At 45.5% G+C, this 19,151-nt stretch overlaps 1 protein-coding gene across 4 annotated transcripts in view; it reads right to left on the bottom strand.

The window, feature by feature from the left end:
• Positions 1-19,151, bottom strand: part of SLC35B3 (solute carrier family 35 member B3) — a 320,376-nt gene that overhangs the window by 227,177 nt on the left and 74,048 nt on the right. The window contains exon 1 of one of the 4 annotated variants that reach the window (XM_085607240.1): positions 4,176-4,311. The exons of the other annotated variants lie outside the window; for them this stretch is intronic. Within the exon in view, the coding sequence (XP_085463366.1) occupies positions 4,176-4,252 (77 nt within the window). The 5' untranslated portion in view covers positions 4,253-4,311. Of the gene's footprint in view, positions 1-4,175; positions 4,312-19,151 lie in introns of those variants that run through there. 4 annotated transcript variants of the gene reach the window in all.

Raw genomic sequence — 19,151 nt, 5'->3', positions numbered from 1 at the left:
CATTCTTTCTGTATGTCCTTGGAGGTCTGCTACTGAATTTTTAAGAGTTGTCGCGTGTCTGTGATGAGAGCGTTAGATGTTGTCTCGATCTCCTTTATTCGATCGTTCATGTTCCAGATATCTGCCCTTATCAGAGAAACCTCTGCGAGACCGAGTCAATCCTTGTTTCCAGCAAGGTTTGGACATTGGTAATAGATGTCATGATGTCTTGAAGGGTCAACTCAGATTGCCCGTCCTGCCCCTGCTTCTTCCCAGACGGATCTTCCGTTTCTTTCTCCTGTGCACTTGACACTTTTTGCCAGGCATATTTTTGCATTTTAGTCTGCAGAGCCGCCTTGCCACTCTTCCCTCCGGCCATCTTGAATTGCTAGATCGCCAGGCCTGTACGAATGACCCAACCCAGCCGGCTACTCTCCGCCGCCTGCGCGGTGCTGGCAATGCCCTTGCCGGCCTGTCGGAGTTCGCCCGTACCAGGGGGTATACAAATATTTAATCGTGGCCTTGACGGGGTTCCACATCCTATGCCCCGATTTCTTGTTTGCGGGCTCTCTGAACTCTTACGCAGAGCACCGCAGTCCACAGGGTCTCTGTCCGATGTTGGTGGAAAAATGCGTGTTTTGGAGCACCCCCACTCCGCTATGACTCCGATTCGGGCCCAGGGCAAACTGCTTCCGCCCAGTGCCCACGGTCTCCACAGTCCCACTCGATGCACCCCGGCCTATCGGAGGAATCGCTACAGCCAGCAGCAATGTTGGGGAAATTAGACGACAGGGGCCTCCGCTTGCAGCTCTCGCCCCTGCACACTCCTTACTTCAGGCCATTGGCGCGTGACATCAATACCGCGCTGCCTTCATTCAGTGCCTCGTTGGGTTAATGGAGAGGCAGCCGGCGCCACCGCTGTCCCATTGCCTTCACTTCAATATTGGGCACAAACTCCGTCAGGAGAATCAATCCACCCTGTGGTAACTGCTCATCGGTGCCTCCACCGCAACGCTCCACTTGCCAATGGCGCCCCGCCTCGAGGGCCTATTCATCCCACAGCAGGGTCCGTACACCTCCCGGTCTGACCAGTTCTGATCACTCGGCCCACTTTAACGCCGGTATCGAGAGTGCTGGATGTGAGCGGGCGCGCCTCCAGTGCTCTCACAGATCCGTCACAGCAGCTGCCACAGTCGGCCTGAGGCGCCCATATACCCCTCCTCCACTCCGTAGACCTCGCTGCCGGGCCCTCGCTCAGCTGGACCTCCGCCTGTGAGCGCTCCATTCCCCTGAGTTTAGGCTTAATCACATCCGGATGTGCTTTTCTGCTTTGAGGGCTCATACCTCACCGGATAAGTGTACGGATATGCAGTTTATCGGGCGCGTTCAGCCGGATCCGTGCTAGTGAGCGGTCATCTTCCTTCGCGAGCAGCCACGCCCCCCGTGATGGTAACTCTTGAGTGCCATCAAAAGCATGTTAGCATCACCACAAGAAAAATACTGTTTATGGTATAACTGCAGTACATTTTTCTATATTGTTGATACCTATGGCATGTGGATACCCAGTCCTATGTAATGCTTAAACCAGCACAATAGTGGTAATTTTTAGGTCTTGCCTACCTGTTGGCAAAGAGACCTATTTTATTCAATATAGATTAGGGACTTATTGATGGCTACATTTGTCTTTTGGATAGACCTCAATGTTTATGAGGCCTTGAATACAACATGTATATGTGTGCTTTGGTATGTGCAAGTGTAAACATGACAGCCTAGAAAACTTGTCTGCAAATTCATTTACACTTGTCAGGTAATATCAACAGGAATACTGTTCTGGTTGCTGAGGCATACACAACTCTGTCTTGAACAAGTTGACCATGTTTCCATGTCCTTATGTGCATGTGTGCGCTGTTGCTTCGAGGGCATTCAGCCTTGTTCCCATTTCCTCTCCTGCACCCACCCTAACTTGCAAAGTATGCAATCTCTCTTGACCATTGGCTCTTTTGCATAGTGACCCAAGTCTCTTGCAGTTCTCACTTGCACAGTACTTGGTCCATTCAATGTCACCTGATGTCAAATATCGATTCTCTTACATCTTCAGATACGTTTCTGGGGACTGATTTAGAGTTTGGCAGATAGGTACTCTATCAAAAACATGATGGATGTCATGTCTGCTTTATTACAAGAGCATTAGGGTATAATGCCCTTGTAATAATGGAATATCTGTCATGTTTGTGACAGAGTAAATCGTCGGCCATAGTCTAAATCTGGCCCCCAGCCTTTCCAGCTCACCTTCCCTACAAAGCACCTTTTGTCTCTTCCTCCCTCCACCATTGTTAGATAATTTGTCTCTCTTGCCTCTTTCCTTTCTTGCTACGTACCTAGTCTTTGCAACTACACCTAGGTTCAACTTTGCCTTCAGTTCCACGGGTTCTAGCAGCAAGTGTGTATGCGCATTTCCTACATGAGGGCACATGTGGTAAGATGGTGAGCCCATACTCCCCTTCTTCAGGCACCAGTACTGTATTAAGTTTATGTAGCAGCAGCACCTGCAGAGAAAGAACACGTGCTCACCATCCTCACACACATGAAATGAGGCAGACGCATATAGTCAATACTCTAGTGGGTGCATGTGTGTGCCTGTTTCCAGAACCCAAGTAACAACATATTTATGTGGTATCTTTCATGAAGACTATTTTTTCTTATGGCACTTGGGTGTGCTGTGCTACTGTATAAAATAGAGCACATGGTGATAGGCAGGAAATACGCACTTTAATGTAAATATGGGTTTCCACTTCAAGAAAAAAAAGTGAACATCCGTGTGCTCTACAAGCCCCACGTGAAAGGGTCTCACGCTTCCAAAATTAATGTTTTAAACGTACATCTCATTTGTTTCTCCCAGGTCACCCAAAGGTGTGATGTGATGGACATAACGCACGAGGAAAGGAGCTGATATCATGCCTGTCAATATCAACTCAAAACTCCAACCTAAATTTGGATAGACACCTAGGTTTCCCTTTGTATCACATTATTTCTGCTCTTCTCACACGAGAACGTATTAACATTAGACAGCATTTATTTAGCCATTTGCACTGGGAGCTATTGAAGACATCCAGAAAAGCTGTGTTTGAAATTTCTGTAAACATACATATTGTGCCCTGGAAGTTGAGGAATCCGTTTTAGACATTATCTTTTCCAGTAGGACCAAGTGATATCTGCCAACAGTGCATCTCTTTTGGGTGGTGTAGCAGATGGAAGGAAAACAATAAGTGGAATCCAGAGGATGATAATAATAATAATCCATATTTGTAAAGCGCGAACATATCACCCCTTAAGGTTTCATGGCGCATATTAAATGAGCAATTGCCCAGAGTCAGATAGTGCTGGCTGAGTTGCCGCTGGGGATCGAACCTGGATTCCCGCGCTCCGGAATCAGCCGCTCTGGTCAATGCGCCACACCTGTTCCTTCAAACATTCCATCCATTACGTTTTGTTTTTCTTAGTGCGTCATCCCAAGGAGGATGGGTACGTCTAGAAGCAGTGGGTCGTGTTCTCTGCTGGGCCATAGGATAGGACTCTGCTGCACAGCTCAAATAGAAACCTGTCTGGGTCTGCTTTTGTTCCTTTACAGAGAAGCCCTGGCCAACTAGTTTGGGCTGAGCTGTCCCTTTTGCTGTGACACCAATCCTACATTGCATATTATTGGTCCTAGTTTGTAACGACATCGCTAGCAACAACAAACACTGTAATCATCACTGTTTGGTTTTCACACTGGGAGTTACTTAAGACGTGCTGGGTTTTGCACTCAGTCACTGGAAAAGTGGAAATTGCATACATTTAGCCGCAGCCTTCCCATAAAAAAAAGCCACTTATATGTACAAACAACATAGCCATACAACTATACAACTACCGATGTATTTGATCCCGTATTAGATCCCATGAGAACTGTCACCTATTCTTTCCGAGTCATAATTATGACTTAAGACTGAGCAAGTGGTGTAAAGTAAAATCTAGTATTGTGAGACTGGTAGCATTAAAAACGGACGAGAAATCTACATTCCGTTTAAAATATTCGAAACCCTAACTATACTACATATTTTTACCGAAAAAAGCAACTTCCTGATAGAGGTCTAATGCTGTGTTTCTTCTAGTCTCGGACCATGAAAAAGCTCTTTCTTTCTGCACTGAGTACCTCGTACCTTGTACTCTTGGGAGAGTTTCGAGCATCAGACTTTTCATTTGCGGCTGTGGAGTTTTCTGTCTCGGGAGAAATCATTGCTTTCTTCCAACGTAGGAACGCGATACGTCGGCTGAAATTTACAGTCGAATATGTGCACTTCCTTGTTCTTCGAGTCACTCTTATTTGATTGGTGGAAAACTGAACGAGCCGGTTGAAATGCAAATGTTGGTTCAGAAAAAGGAGTTGTCGTTCGACCACTGAGCGGGTGCTGGCACGAAGGCGTGGAGAACTACACGGTACTCCACTATACCTTTATGTTTCATCTTACAAAACGTGTATTCCTCGTAGTATTTAGTTTTAAAATACAAATTATTTAATTTGCTCAACTAGGTTAGAAAATTATCCTCCAATCACGGGGACATACGATACCTGGACTCCTGCAACCAATCCATGCCGCAGCTGGACTGGAAAGATTTCCTCTCGCAATGTATGGCTCAAAAGTCTTTTTATTCTTTGCACTACATTTTATTTTTCCGATATCATAAGCTTGTTTATTTTTAGCGCAATCAGACCCTTGGGCTTTAGTCCCCATGTACACTGCTTGCCCGAACAGCATGCTTTCAAAGCAGAATGGGACGAGTTTTTCACTACTTTTAAAATGTTTTATTTTTCACACAGACAAAAATATATAATTTAGGGATCACCAGAAGCTGCAAATGTAGCCAGTGTTATCTCTGGCACTAGTTTTGGATAGGGCTTTCCAAGGTGCATATTCCCTTTTTAAGTCTCGCCTGACCCAGCGCAGGCGCTGGTCTGGCGAGACTTATTGAGAGGGCTCCAAAAAGTGCTACCAGGCCAGCCTAAAGCTACAGTGCATGTGCGGGCGCGCGCTTGACCGTGATTACTTTCACTTTCGCGCCCGCACGGCCGCTTTGATGTTTGATCGCGAACGCGATCACTTTCACTTCCGCGGCCGCTTGGCATAGCCAATAGGTCTCGCTTGTGGTACCTTATAAGTATTTAGTTATGCAACTGTTGCATGGCTAAACACTTATAAGGTCCCAAAGGCCAGACCTATTGGCTATGCCAATGCTTGTTGTAATTCTAGCCACTTGTCCCTTACCAAGCATTCAGCAGCCAAACAGGAAGCATTTAGTGAATGAGGGTAGGACAAGAGGTACAACTGCTCATCTTTGACCTAAGAATACCCCTCAGCTTGTTCGCGAAGGCGTCCAGTCTTAAAGTAAACTGGGACAAATATGCAGTATACCCACTGCACCCAAACCTCATGCCGCTGGAGGTGAGAATTGGTCCGCAGTGCATACCCTGGAGCACACACACCCCGCCGCTATCTCGGCATCCGCCTATACCACTCCCCCACGGATGTATATGAGGGCAGCCATCGCAAAGCGCTGGCCGGCATTAGATCGGCGGTGGGATTTTGGAAGAATCTCCCGCTGGCCCGATAGGCCGGGTGGCCATAGCTAAGATGATTGTCGTCCCCCGTCTACTGTACCACTTTGCGAATCTACCGGTGATCCCACCTAGGGCCGTTTTTCGAGATCTAGACTCGCTCCTCCGCACACTCATATGGGGCGCGCACAGACATCGGATAGCCCTCACTACGCTGCAATTGCCCACTACACAAGGGGGCCTAGGCGCCCCCTCCTTCAAGTCGTACTTTCTGGCGGCGCAGTTACAATGGCTGTCGTACTGGACGGCGGGTAGGAACACAGGAGAAACTCATACAACCCAGGGCCGGGTCCCTACCCCGGAACTACGTCGCCTACTGCTCCCAGGTACTAAACCTTGACGGACATATCCGTTACAGGTGTCAGTGGCCCATCGATGTATGCAAAGAATCCACCGCATGTCGACGGGGACCCCACATTACTCCCCACGGCTATCACTGGTCGGCTGGCCCAAGCGGGAGACATACTTTACAGCAGCCATGCTCCGTACGTGGACGGAATGCGATATAACAGACGCGGAGGCACTGTTTGCAGAAGGGCAGCTCCGACCTTACGAGCAGCTCACGGAGGATTACGATCTACCCGCGGGTCCATTTTTAACCCACCGACAGCTCCTAGAACACTTTCAGCCACACGCGGACCTCTCCACAGGCGAGCCCATGACCCACCCGGTCTTTCATACTATCCTACATATGGGTACAGGTCGGCACTAAGTTACATGGATCTATAAATCCATAAGAGAGCTAACGCATAAACCACTACTTGTTCTCCGAGCCACATGGGAGGACGAACTTGAACGTCAGTTACACGACAGGGAGTGGGAGAGGGCTCTAGAGTTACCTAAAAATGTATCGAGGAACGCACGTTTTAAAAACATACAGTATTATGTCTTACATAGAGCGTATTTAACACCAGCGCGTCTACAGCGGTTCTACCCGGACACTCGATTCCTATGCCCCAGATGTCACTCGTCAGATGCACACTTTTACCACATGTTCTAGAGCTGCCCCACCCTACGACAGTTCTGGTCAGTAGTCCTCGAGACACTTAAAAAACTTACAGGCCTTCCGGATATACACACCTGGGAGGCGGTCGCTCTCGGAATGTTCCGTAGACCAAAAACACTCAAAGTGCCCATCCGCTTCGTCACCCTAGCAACGCTACTAGCAAAAAGAAGCATCGTCATGATCTGGTGAGCCCCATTAGGCCCCCCTGTAGAAGCATGGGTGGGAGCGGTGAAAAAACAGGGCGGCAGCGGAAGAAGAAACACTACAGGAGTTGGAGGCGAAAGGACTGCGAAAGCATCCCATATCTACGGAATGGGCCATATTAACACACCAGTTCCAACACTTACAATCGCGTGCAGATTCAGGCACATCCCAACATACTATTACCGACCTAGAAGCATATACTTCGAACGAGAGCACACATGACACTGCCCCCATCTCCCCGGCTAACAAGTGAGGCACAAGAAAAACCCGGTGCACTACACGACCTACTGCCGCTGGCTCGGCTGTCCTGGCGCCTGCCCACAAACAATGTCCTACCATCTGCACACTATAGCTGAACAGACCCAGATGCCATACTCATGGCCCACATCCTGGCTTCCCCCCCTCAAAGCATCCCCGTTTTATTTATTTTTTATTCCCCCCCGGTTCTCCCCCGGTATCACAGTACAGAGAAGATATATGGACTGTAACGACAGATACCACCTTTGAGGACAGGATGCACATCCTACAACTGGACAGCACAACTACTGTCGATTACATAAGTGTAATGAGATGAGCTGTGGCTTTTGTTTGTTGTAAAAATTATAATAAAAAAATATTTTTTTAAAAAATCCCCCTCAGCTTTCTCTGACTTGGTGCAGGGTATGGGTAGGATGAAGTGTGGTAATATGGAAAAGTCCACCATAAAGCCAGAAGCGTGGCACGAAAGAAGGACGCCAGAATACGGAAGAGCTATTCCCGAAAGATGGACATCGAGTGACATACAAAAACCACTACAAGAAAAAGATTAACTGTCACGAGCTATAGACAGCGAGCATTGCTGTGGTAGCATTTCTAACCATTGTACGCTCATGTCACATGGCCGCTCATTTACGTGAGGGTTGGGATTACTTCTCACACCCCTAAGAGAGTGGACACTACTTAAGCTGAGCAAGTTCCACAGTGACGTTAACCCAAAGGACTGCCAGTTGTTGCTCATAGCAATCCAAGTCTCAGACTGCATTTCACAAAACATAATCATGGGAGCATTTATTTGGCAATACTATCAGTCCAGTACAGACATTAGAAATATTATTCACACTAGCCATAAGAATTCCTGACCTCTGCAGTCACACTGTATACCACTGCAGTCTGGCGACCCACCTAAGATGACCGCCCGCTTTTTCACTCTAGTGGTTTTCCCCAGTAACAGGAAACACGTACTTAAAGCCGGCCCCCATCGCATCCCATTACGGGAACCAGAGCCGGGGTAGGAGGAGAAGGGCTAGTTGCCACGCCGCCTCTCTGCAAGTATGTTACTTTGAAGAATGCCTGCCACTCCCAGTAAGATGATGTCTGTTACAGACATGAATGCCTCTCTTGTCTTGTACCGTCACTTCCCGCATTCAGGTCGTGAGTAACGACGCGCTCCGTTAAACGTTCCCGTCAGCTCAGACCTCAACAACGCGGGCTGTTTGTCACTTGTCCCTGATCGGACAATATCCACGGTGTTTTGTTCCACTTGGTATCGCCTATTTTACTCACTCCTGGTTGGAGCTAGGCACTTATGACAGCATGATGTGCTGCACTCTGCTATGTGTTTGTTTGTTTTGTCATCTTTATCTGTGAGTGTTAAAAACCCAGCCTCCATTTGTAACGGGATGATGATTGAGACACCACCTGCACCTCGGACACGCATTGGAGCATGATGTGCCGCACTTACCTATGAGCTTGTGTGTGTTTTTTTTTAACTGTGAGTAGATTTAATTCAGCATCTGCTGTTAATGCTACAATTACTGCGACCCCATCCGAATTTTGGGGCTGGTCCTGTTCTCGGCAATTAACTCCTGTTATCCCACTGGGGCACATTGTTGCATTACTAGTGAGGTAATAACTGGGATCCCCTCAGGATATAGAATGTTAAACTGCTACTTGAACAATGATTGGGATCACTTAATGATATATAATCATGTGCCTCTGAGTCATTTTGTCACTCTGAATTTTAAATTAGTTTCTTGTTATTGCTTTCTCTTTCAGGTCGCACAATACTAGGTAAATTGGACCTGGTATTTACTTGCAAAGCTGGTAACTATAGCATTCTTTATACCCTAAGCACCAGCCTTGTAGTAGTGTAAGACTACGAAAAAAAGTTTTTTCCAAAATCTATCGGTCCTGATAACTTGCCACGAGACCCGTTAGGGGCTCATAAAGCCAAGAAACATGTCGACCTTTCGCACCACACACGTCCTATAGGACCATTGTATCCGGTTAGGGCCACACTGTTTTTAGTTAGGTTAGGGAGATCCAGGAATAATATATTTATGCAGTGGGGCCTCCGTAAACCTATTTTAATGCACCATTCTGCACCCACTACACTACTCATTCCACACACCCCCACGCACCAAATGGCTTCACCAAAAAGAGCTCCACCAAAGAGCCACTTCTCGGGTGCCCATCGGGCATTGCAGTGCCGGACCAACGAGGAGCAGGACATATGATGAAGCATGATATCCTTTGGGGTGTGTGAGGGCACTTTTTCTCAGACTTGAACACTCTCACTCACCACGGAAATGCGCACCAACTTGACATATTTAATTCTAGTTAGGGAGTACGTGTGCTGTACCTGCTTAAAAAAGCTCCCTGTTCCTCTTATTTTGCGAAAGAAAGAGAAGAACCAGCTTCGGATAAAGTGACTCATTTGGCATAGGAGATGTCAGAAAAAGAACTACAATCAAGGATGGAGTGGCAGAAGGGGTTATGAAAGCACTGGAAAGAGAAACAAAGGAACTGTTGACATTGTTCCTAGCTTCTGTGGTGTACTGCTGTAGGTTGAGTATTTGATATTATCAATGAAAAATGATGAGAAATTTTAATAAAGTATGGAACGTTGAAATGTGGTTGAATAAAATGAATTATTAAGGACACAGAATCCTATCATTCTGAGGAGAGGCACTCGTTTCTAAGCAAGTATTATTTGGTTTGTTTTCTATCTACCAGAAGAGGTTTGTCCAAGAAAATGTTTAGTGCACTCAAAAAACTGTATAACATCCTATCCCCTTCAAATTATGGGTGAATCACTAATTACTTGAGCATATGTTGGCTTGTGCTAGTGGGGATCTTTCAATGAAGTCCAAGGCCTTCATTATGAGTGGCCCATTACACTGCGATATGTGCTGTAACTCCTACTTTTGTGTAAAGGTGAAAGTTTAACTTGTACTTGTAAATGGTTTGATTTACGAGCGCAAGATTTTGCAAAATGTTAATTTGCATTAAAAAATCGTTTTACTCTTGTGTTATATTACCAAACCATAGTGTAAAATGACACTTGAATAAATCCTACTCCAGGGGTGAGCAAAGGTTGTTTCATGGTGAGGATGATCTGGAAAGTTTGACAACACGGTGGGATTTTGGAAGAATATCCTGCTGGCCCGATAGGCCGGGTGGCCATAGCTAAGATGATTGTCGTCCCCCGTCTACTGTACCACTTTGCGAATCTACCGGTGATCCCACCTAGGGCCGTTTTTCGAGATCTAGACTCACTCCTCCGCACACTCATATGGGGCCCGCACAGACATCGGATAGCCCTCACTACGCTGCAATTGCCCACTACACAAGAGGGCCTAGGCGCCCCCTCCTTCGAGTCGTACTTTCTGGCGGCGCAGTTACAATGGCTGTCGTACTGGACGGCGGGTAGGAACACAGGAGAAACTCATACATCGCAGGGCCGGGTCCCTACCCCGGAACTACGTCGCCTACTGCTCCCAGGTACTAAACCTTGACAGACATATCCGTTACAGGTGTCAGTGGCCCATCGATGTATGCAAAGAATCCACCGCATGTCGACGGGGACCCCACATTACTCCCCACGGCTATCGCTGGTCGGCGGGCCCAAGCGGGAGACATACTTTACAGCAGCCATGCTCCGTGCGTGGACGGAATGCGATATAACAGACGCAGAGGCACTGTTTGCAGGAGGGCAGCTCCGACCTTACGACGAGCTCACGGAGGATTACGATCTACCCGCTGTCCGTTTTTAACCCACCGACAGCTCCTAGAACACTTTCAGCCACACGCGGACCTCTCCACAGGCGAGCCCATGACCCACCCGGTCATTCATACTATCCTACATATGGGTACAGGTCGGCACTAAGTTACATGGATCTATAAATCCATAAGAGAGCTAACGCATAAACCACTACTTGTTCTCCGAGCCACATGGGAGGACGAACTTGAACGTCAGTTACACGACAGGGAGTGGGAGAGGGCTCTAGAGTTCCCTAAAAAGTATCGAGGAACGCACGTTTTAAAAACATACAGTATTATGTCTTACATAGAGCGTATTTAACACCAGCGCGTCTACAGCGGTTCTACCCGAACACGCGATTTCTATGCCCCAGATGTCACTCGTCAAACACACACTTTTACCACATGTTCTGGAGCTGCCCCACCCTACGACAGTTCTGGTCAGTAGTCCTCGAGACACTTAAAAAACTTACAGGCCTTCCGGATATACACACCTGCGAGGCGGTCGCTCTTGGAATATTCCGTAGACCAAAAACACTCAAAGTGCCCATCCGCTTCGTCACCCTAGCAACGCTACTAGCAAAAAGAAGCATCGCCATGAACTGGCGAGCCCCATTAGGCCCCCCTGTAGAAGCATGGGTGGGAGAGGTGAAAAAACTGGGCGGCAGCGGAAGAAGAAACACTCCAGGAGGAGGAGGCGAAAGGACTGCGAAAGCATCCCATATCTACGGAATGGGCCATATTAACACACCAGTTCCAACACTTACAATCGCGTGCAGATTCAGGCACATCCCAACATACTATTACCGACCTAGAAGCATATACCTCGAACGAGAGCACACATGACACTGCCCCCATCTCCCCGGCTAACGAGTGAGGCACAAAAAAAACCCGGTGCACTACACGACCTACTGCCGCTGGCTCGGCTGTCCTGGCGCCTGCCCACAAACAATGTCCTACCATCTGCACACTATAGCTGAACAGACCCAGATGCCATACTCATGGCCCACATCCTGGCTTCCCTCCTCAAAGCATCCCCTTTTTTTTTTTTTATTATTTCCCCCGGTTCTCCCCGGCATCACAGTACAGAGAAGATATATGGACTGTAACGACAGATACCACCTCTGAGGACAGGATGCACATCCTACAACTGGACAGCACAACTACTGTCGATTACATAAGTGTAATGAGATGAGCTGTGGCTTTTGTTTGTTGTAAAAATTATAATAAAAAAATATTTAAAAAAGAATACCCCTCAGCTTTCTCTGACTTGGTGCAGGGTATGGGTAGGATGAAGTGTGGTAATATGGAAAAGTCCACCATAGAGCCAGAAACGTGGCACGAAAGAAGGCCGCCAGAATACAGAAGACCTATTCCCGAAAGATGGACATCGAGTGACATACAAAAACCACTACAAGAAAAAGATTAACTGTCACGAGCTATAGACAGCGAGCATTGCTGTGGTAGCATTTCTAACCATTGTACGCTCATGTCACATGGCCGCTCATTTACGTGAGGGTTGGGATTACTTCTCACACCCCTAAGAGAGTGGACACTACTTAAGCTGAGCAAGTTCCACAGTGACGGTAACCCAAAGGACTGCCAGTTGTTGCTCATAGCAATCCAAGTCTCAGACTGCATTTCACAAAACATAATCATGGGAGCATTTATTTGGCAATACTATCAGTCCAGTACAGACATTAGAAATATTATTCACACTAGCCATAAGAATTCCAGACCTCTGCAGTCACACTGTATACGACCGCAGTCTGGCGACCCACCTAAGATGACCGCCCGCTTTTTCACTCTAGTGGTTTTCCCCAGTAACAGGAAACACGTACTTAAAGCCGGCCCCCAGCGCATCCCATTACGAGAACCAGAGCCGGGGTAGGAGGAGAAGGGCTAGTTGCCACGCCGCCTCTCTGCAAGTATGTTACTTTGAAGAATGCCTGCCACTCCCAGTAAGATGATGTCTGTTAAAGACATGAATGCCTCTCTTGTCTTGTACCGTCACTTCCCGCATTCAGGTCGTGAGTAACGACGCGCTCCGTTAAACGTTCCCGTCAGCTCAGACCTCAACAACGCGGGGTGTTTGTCACTTGTCCCTGATCGGACAATATCCACGGTGTTTTGTTCCACTTGGTATCGCCTATTTTACCCACTCCTGGTTGGAGCTAGGCACTTATGACAGCATGATGTGCTGCACTCTACTATGTGTTTGTTTGTTTTGTCATCTTTATCTGTGAGTGTTAAAAACCCAGCCTCCATTTTTAACGGGATGATGATTGAGACACCACCTGCACCTCGGACACGCATTGGAGCATGATGAGCCGCACTTACCTATGAGCTTGTGTGTGTTTTTTTTAACTGTGAGTAGATTTAATTCAGCATCTGCTGTTAATGGTACAATTACTGCGACCCCATCCGAATTTTGGGGCTGGTCCTGTTCTCGGCAATTAACTCCTGTTATCCCACTGGGGCACATTGTTGCATTACTAGTGAGGTAATAACCGGGATCCCCTCAGGATATAGAATGTTAAACTGCTACTTGAACAATGATTGGGATCACTTAATGATATATAATCATGTGCCTCTGAGTCATTTTGTCACTCTGAATTTTAAATTGGTTTCTTGTTCTTGTTTTCTCTTTCAGGTCGCACAATACTAGGTAAATTGGACCTGGTATTTACTTGCAAAGCTGGTAACTATAGCATTCTTTATACCCTAAGCACCAGCCTTGTAGTAGTGTAAGACTACGAAAAAAGTTTTTTCCAAAATCTATCGGTCCTGATAACTTGCCACGAGACCCGTTAGGGGCTCATAAAGGCAAGAAACATGTCGACCTTTCGCACCACACACGTCCTATAGGACCATTGTATCCGGTTAGGGCCATACTGTTTTTAGTTAGGTTAGGGAGATCCAGGAATAATATATTTATGCAGTGGGGCCTCCGTAAACCTATTTTAATGCACCATTCTGCACCCACTACACTACTCATTCCACACACCCCCACGCACCAAATGGCTTCACCAAAAAGATCTCCGCCAAAGAGCCACTTCTCGGGTGCCCATCGGGCATTGCAGTGCCGGACCAACGAGGAGCAGTACATATGATGAAGCATGATATCCTTTGGGGTGTGTGAGGGCACTTTTTCTCATACTTGAACACTCTCACTCACCACGGAAATGCACACCAACTTGACATATTTAATTCTAGTTAGGGAGTACGTGTGCTGTACCTGCTTAAAAAAGCTCCCTGTTCCTCTTATTTTGAGAAAGAAAGAGAAGAACCAGCTTCGGATAAAGTGACTCATTTGGCATAGGAGATGTCAGAAAAAGAACTACAATCAAGGATGGAGTGGCAGAAGGGGTTATGAAAGCACTGGAAAGAGAAACAAAGGAACTGTTGACATTGTTCCTAGCTTCTGTGGTGTACTGCTGTAGGTTATTTGAGTATTTGATACTATCAATGAAAAATGATGAGAAATTTTAATAAAGTATGGAACGTTGAAATGTGGTTGAATAAAATGAATTATTAAGGACACAGAATCCTATCATTCTGAGGAGAGGCACTCGTTTCTAAGCAAGTATTATTTGGTTTGTTTTCTACCTACCAGAAGAGGTTTGTCCAAGAAAATGTTTAGTGCACTCAAAAAACTGTATAACATCCTATCCCCTTCAAATTATGGGTGAATCACTAATTACTTGAGCATATGTTGGCTTGAGCTAGTGGGGATCTTTCAATGAAGTCCAAGGCCTTCATTATGAGTGGCCCATTACACTGCGATATGTGCTGTAACTCCTACTTTTGTGTAAAGGTGAAAGTTTAACTTGTACTTGTAAATGGTTTGATTTACGAGCGCAAGATTTTGCAAAATGTTAATTTGCATTAAAAAATCGTTTTACTCTTGTGTTACATTACCAAACCATAGTGTAAAATGACACTTGAATAAATCCTACTCCAGGGGTGAGCAAAGGTTGTTTCATGGTGAGGATGATGTGGAAAGTTTGACAACACTCATGCACTTGTGTGATTTTTAGGTATTCGAAATCTGAAAGGGTGTGATGTATTACTGAATAGAGGAACTCCTGAGGCTTAAATGGGCAGGGTTGAAAATTGTTGGAGAGGGGAGAGCGAGGAAAGACATAACTGCATGGGAAATTATGCCTTGATGAAGACCAAAAAACCTTAGAGTAAATGTACTCAAGTAAGATGTTTCCATTTCCAATTCTACAGAATATGCAATTACACATGTAGATTGTCTCAGCATAAGAGAATATAGAAAGTCGCAAAAGATACTGAGAAGTACTCCTGGAAACCTGTAACGGAGTCAGGTTTCCTAGAATACCGCTAAGAGAATTTCTAAAATTGTGAAAACTGCACCAATCGGAGGTGATAAACCATCAGATACAGATGTCTTACCCGTTTTTCAACTCCTGCCCCAAGTGTTCAATTGTCATCATTGTACATATTTTCCAATCTATCGTCACATACTGGTAAAAGCAAGAATTGGTAAAGCCAAAAGGTCTAGCTTCAATGTGATAACGCATACAAACACAAGCATGCAAAAAGGCATTTTCATGCAATAGCACATTAACTACACACCAATCAGTTTTGCCAAAACAAGGTAATGGTGATATCACAGGGGTGGTACTAGTTGTGGTAGTAGTGATGGTGGTATTGGTGACAGTACTGTTGATATTGATATTGGTGGTGGGGTACTGACAAAGATATCCGTGATGGTATTTTTGATGGTGGTAATATTGGTGGTGGTATGGTACTTGTAGCTTTGTGGCATTGTTGGTGGTGTGGTATTAGTGGTGGTATTGGTAGTGGGGCATCAATGGCTGCAGTATTGGTGCTGGTATTGATGATGTTGGCACTGAAGGTGGCAGTAGTATTGGTGGTGGTATTTGTACTGGTGGTGGTGGTACTTGAGGTATTTATAGAAGTGGTGGAATTGCATGTATAAGATAAATGAATATGACAAAATGTGTAATTATTGAGCATACTTTCACTCATACATTGTAATGCAGGCACGCCATAAGAGGTGGAATAATAGACAAAACAGTTATTAGCAAAAGAAGGAAAAAGAGATACCCCACTGGGTGAAGCCAAACTCCACTCTGTGAATATTTTAAACGACTACGAAAGGTCAAGCAAATAACCAAAGCTATCACTAGGCAGATCTAAAAAGCAATGAAGTGTCATAATTGCATAGAAAATAGGGGGTAAATGATCATTAGTGAACTAATGCTAAAACACTTTCACAAATAGGAACAAGCACTGGTAATAGGTCCGGCTTCAATGTGCCAACACATGTAAATACAGGAAATCTCAAATGCTGTTTGCATGTGTTCATTGCACAATTGCTGCTCATCACATTAAAGTATGCCCTACTGTTTTGCCAATAGTGGATAAAAGAAGCAAACATGGATTAGGTTATGCAGTTAATGCATATTGGAGACAAAGAAGTGAACGTGTCAAACAGTGTGTTGACCGAGTGAACTTTTCAGTTCTAAAACAATCCCCTAGGAATTCCAATAGAAACACTTCCTAGAAGGCGGAATGATACACCAAACAGCCAATAGCATGAGGTGAGAGAAATCAATGGGTGGAGTCAGAGTTCACTCTATGTATATTTGAAAGCATTGGTAGCAATAAGACTGTGACAGCTACGATGTTGCACCAGACCATGAAAGTAACCAAGAATTGGCACTTGATCGGAGCAATTTATACAATGTAGCATATTTGCCGGTCTAGAAAAGGAGGTAGGTTATCAGCTCCAGAATCCAAAAGTGCAATTATAATTCCATTTACCCTACTGAGCCAGATTGTGCAATGCTAGTTAAATCATTTGATTCAATCAGTATTATTTATATTGATTTGTACTATAATTGCATTTATATAGCGCTTACTACTCCTGTAGAGGCGTCAAAGTGCTTTTTCGCTGAGTAGCACGCTACTCTGGAACCCATAAAGGATTAGTGGAGAATTAGTATAGTGAAAATATGAAAGTAATTTGAGTGGTGGATATGTTAGTGAGTTATTTGGATTGAGAAGGATAGTGGAGGTATAGAAGGTGGAAAAGGGTTTGCATTTATATAGCGCTTGCTACCCTTGATGGGGTGTTGAAGCGTTTTTTAGGCGAGTAGCACACTACTTCAGAACCCAGAAAGGATTAGTGGTGAGTTAGTATAGTGAAATATGAAAGTAATTTGAGTGGTGGATATGTTAGTCCCCATTCTTAACCCCTTCGCTGTGGGGGTAATTCCCCCACGGTGCGGGGGGGGGGGCGGGGTGAGCACGGCGCCGCGGTGTTCGTGACGAGCCTAGCTCGTCATGAGTCACAGTGGAGCTGTGCTCATGACGAGCTGGGCTCGTCACGACTCCGCCCACTCATTAATTTGCCCGCACAGGCAGGGAATCAATTGCGCGTGGGCGGAGCGCAGCCGTTATGACGAGCCCAGCTAGTCATGAGCACCGAAGGAGTTAAAAGTGCTTAGAAAGAGGCTAAACAGCTCTATTAACATACATGCCAACTCTTCCGATTCAGGCGGGAGATTACCGATTTCTAGGCTAGTCTCCCTCCTCACAATTCCTGCATGCAGAAACACGATTTGTATTGCTCATTCATAATCTGCTGGAAACAAGACTAAAGTGAAATGTTGATGCTCGTCACGCAGGCTCCCATCTCCCTCTCCAAGTATTAACCCTGGCATCAAAGGTTAACTCTTTGTAATTAATTGCTGTGACAAGCCGCAGCATTTTATTTTTGGCACTTCCACATAGGCATACAAAAAACAGTGTTTAACACAATGTTTTTGTTTGTGCTATGTTAGTAAACTACCAAAAATGAAATGCTGATGGTCTGTAACCATACATGCCAATAGACCCGATTAAGGCAGACGCCTCTGCTTCGGTCTAAGTCAATGGGGAAAATACATTCTCCCGACTAGGTTTTCTAAATCTCAGACTTGCCCACTCTAAAATGTTGGCATGCATGTATTAAGTTTTAAACAAAAACTGTTTACATTTACCTGAATTCTCAGGTAGTTTCAGGTTGGTACATTTAGCTTTTCTCTAAACACAACTCACTGGAAGGATTGTAGTTTTCAAGCATCAGTCCTGGAGACGTGCCAATAACTCTCTTTCATGCATACTCCCGAATTGCTAATGCCACATTCTTCATGGGGCATATCATGTAAGTACAAAACATATTCAATATATTCTGGTGTTGGTTTCCGCACATTATTCTAAAATCATAAACCACTGATCTATCTATCCTTAGAGTACAGGGCGAGTCAAACTGGATGAGGTCTGATAAAGTCTCCAGCAACTTAGCTCTTTTATCTGGAATATTGGCATTTGAGTCCTCACAATAACAGCCTTCTGGGCCCAATCAGGTGTAATGCATAGGCACAAGCGCAGAATCTTACTGTCTGGATGCCTTCTTAGTTCACTCCAGAACGCTCAACATTGCTCTATAACATTCCTACGCTTTACATTTCTGTTTGCGGATGTACAACTGGACAATCCATTTTCGCGTGACTACTAATTTGGTGCCAGATGTGACAGCATTTGCTTTGCTGCAAATCCCTGCGTGAAATTGTTGATATTACGGCTAACCCAACATCAGCGTGCTGTGAAAGGAAGCTTCCCTTAAAGAATGGAGTCTTGTGGTTTTTCCAAAAACGTTGCTAGAAATGTTGTCAAATTGGCAAAACAGATACAAAAACCCATAAAATAAAGTCATGTTCCAGGACCGCTGTTCATAAAGAAAAGTGGTTAGGTAAAGCAAAGGTGGCCATACAGTGTGTTTGCAGTGCTGTCCAAAGGGAACCAAAGCAGAGACCATTAGGGCTGATATGTACCTTAACGCTCTCATCTCGCTGCTGACACAAATGTCCTTCAAGCTGCGGAGTTATGGCCCCTGTGTCCAACATCATTACCACTAGAACCCAAAAATCATAAATAAATGTGTTCTGATTAGAGGTTAATACAAGCAGTGGGCTTATAGTATTATGGGGCTGAATTTGCTCTTTGACAGCCCCTGACGTTAGGGGCCCCTCATGGCCGCCATACCATGTCGGCATTATGGAGTGATTTTTACTTTACTGCCTTTTCCATCAGATCATCCCCTTCCTTTCACACACAAGGTTAATTCACTCTTTGATCACATTATTTCCGCGCAGCTCTTTGACAATATAAAATTCAGAGTGGACAGCTCAATCCCTCTTCCATCTCAGATTTGATTGTTATGGTATTGCCTGGCGTCCCTCCGAGGCCTCC

Source organism: Triturus cristatus, chromosome 5_2, assembly GCF_964204655.1.
Source record: "Triturus cristatus chromosome 5_2, aTriCri1.1, whole genome shotgun sequence".
NCBI lineage: Eukaryota > Metazoa > Chordata > Amphibia > Caudata > Salamandridae > Triturus > Triturus cristatus.
This window is presented reverse-complemented; position numbering and strand designations above follow the sequence as displayed.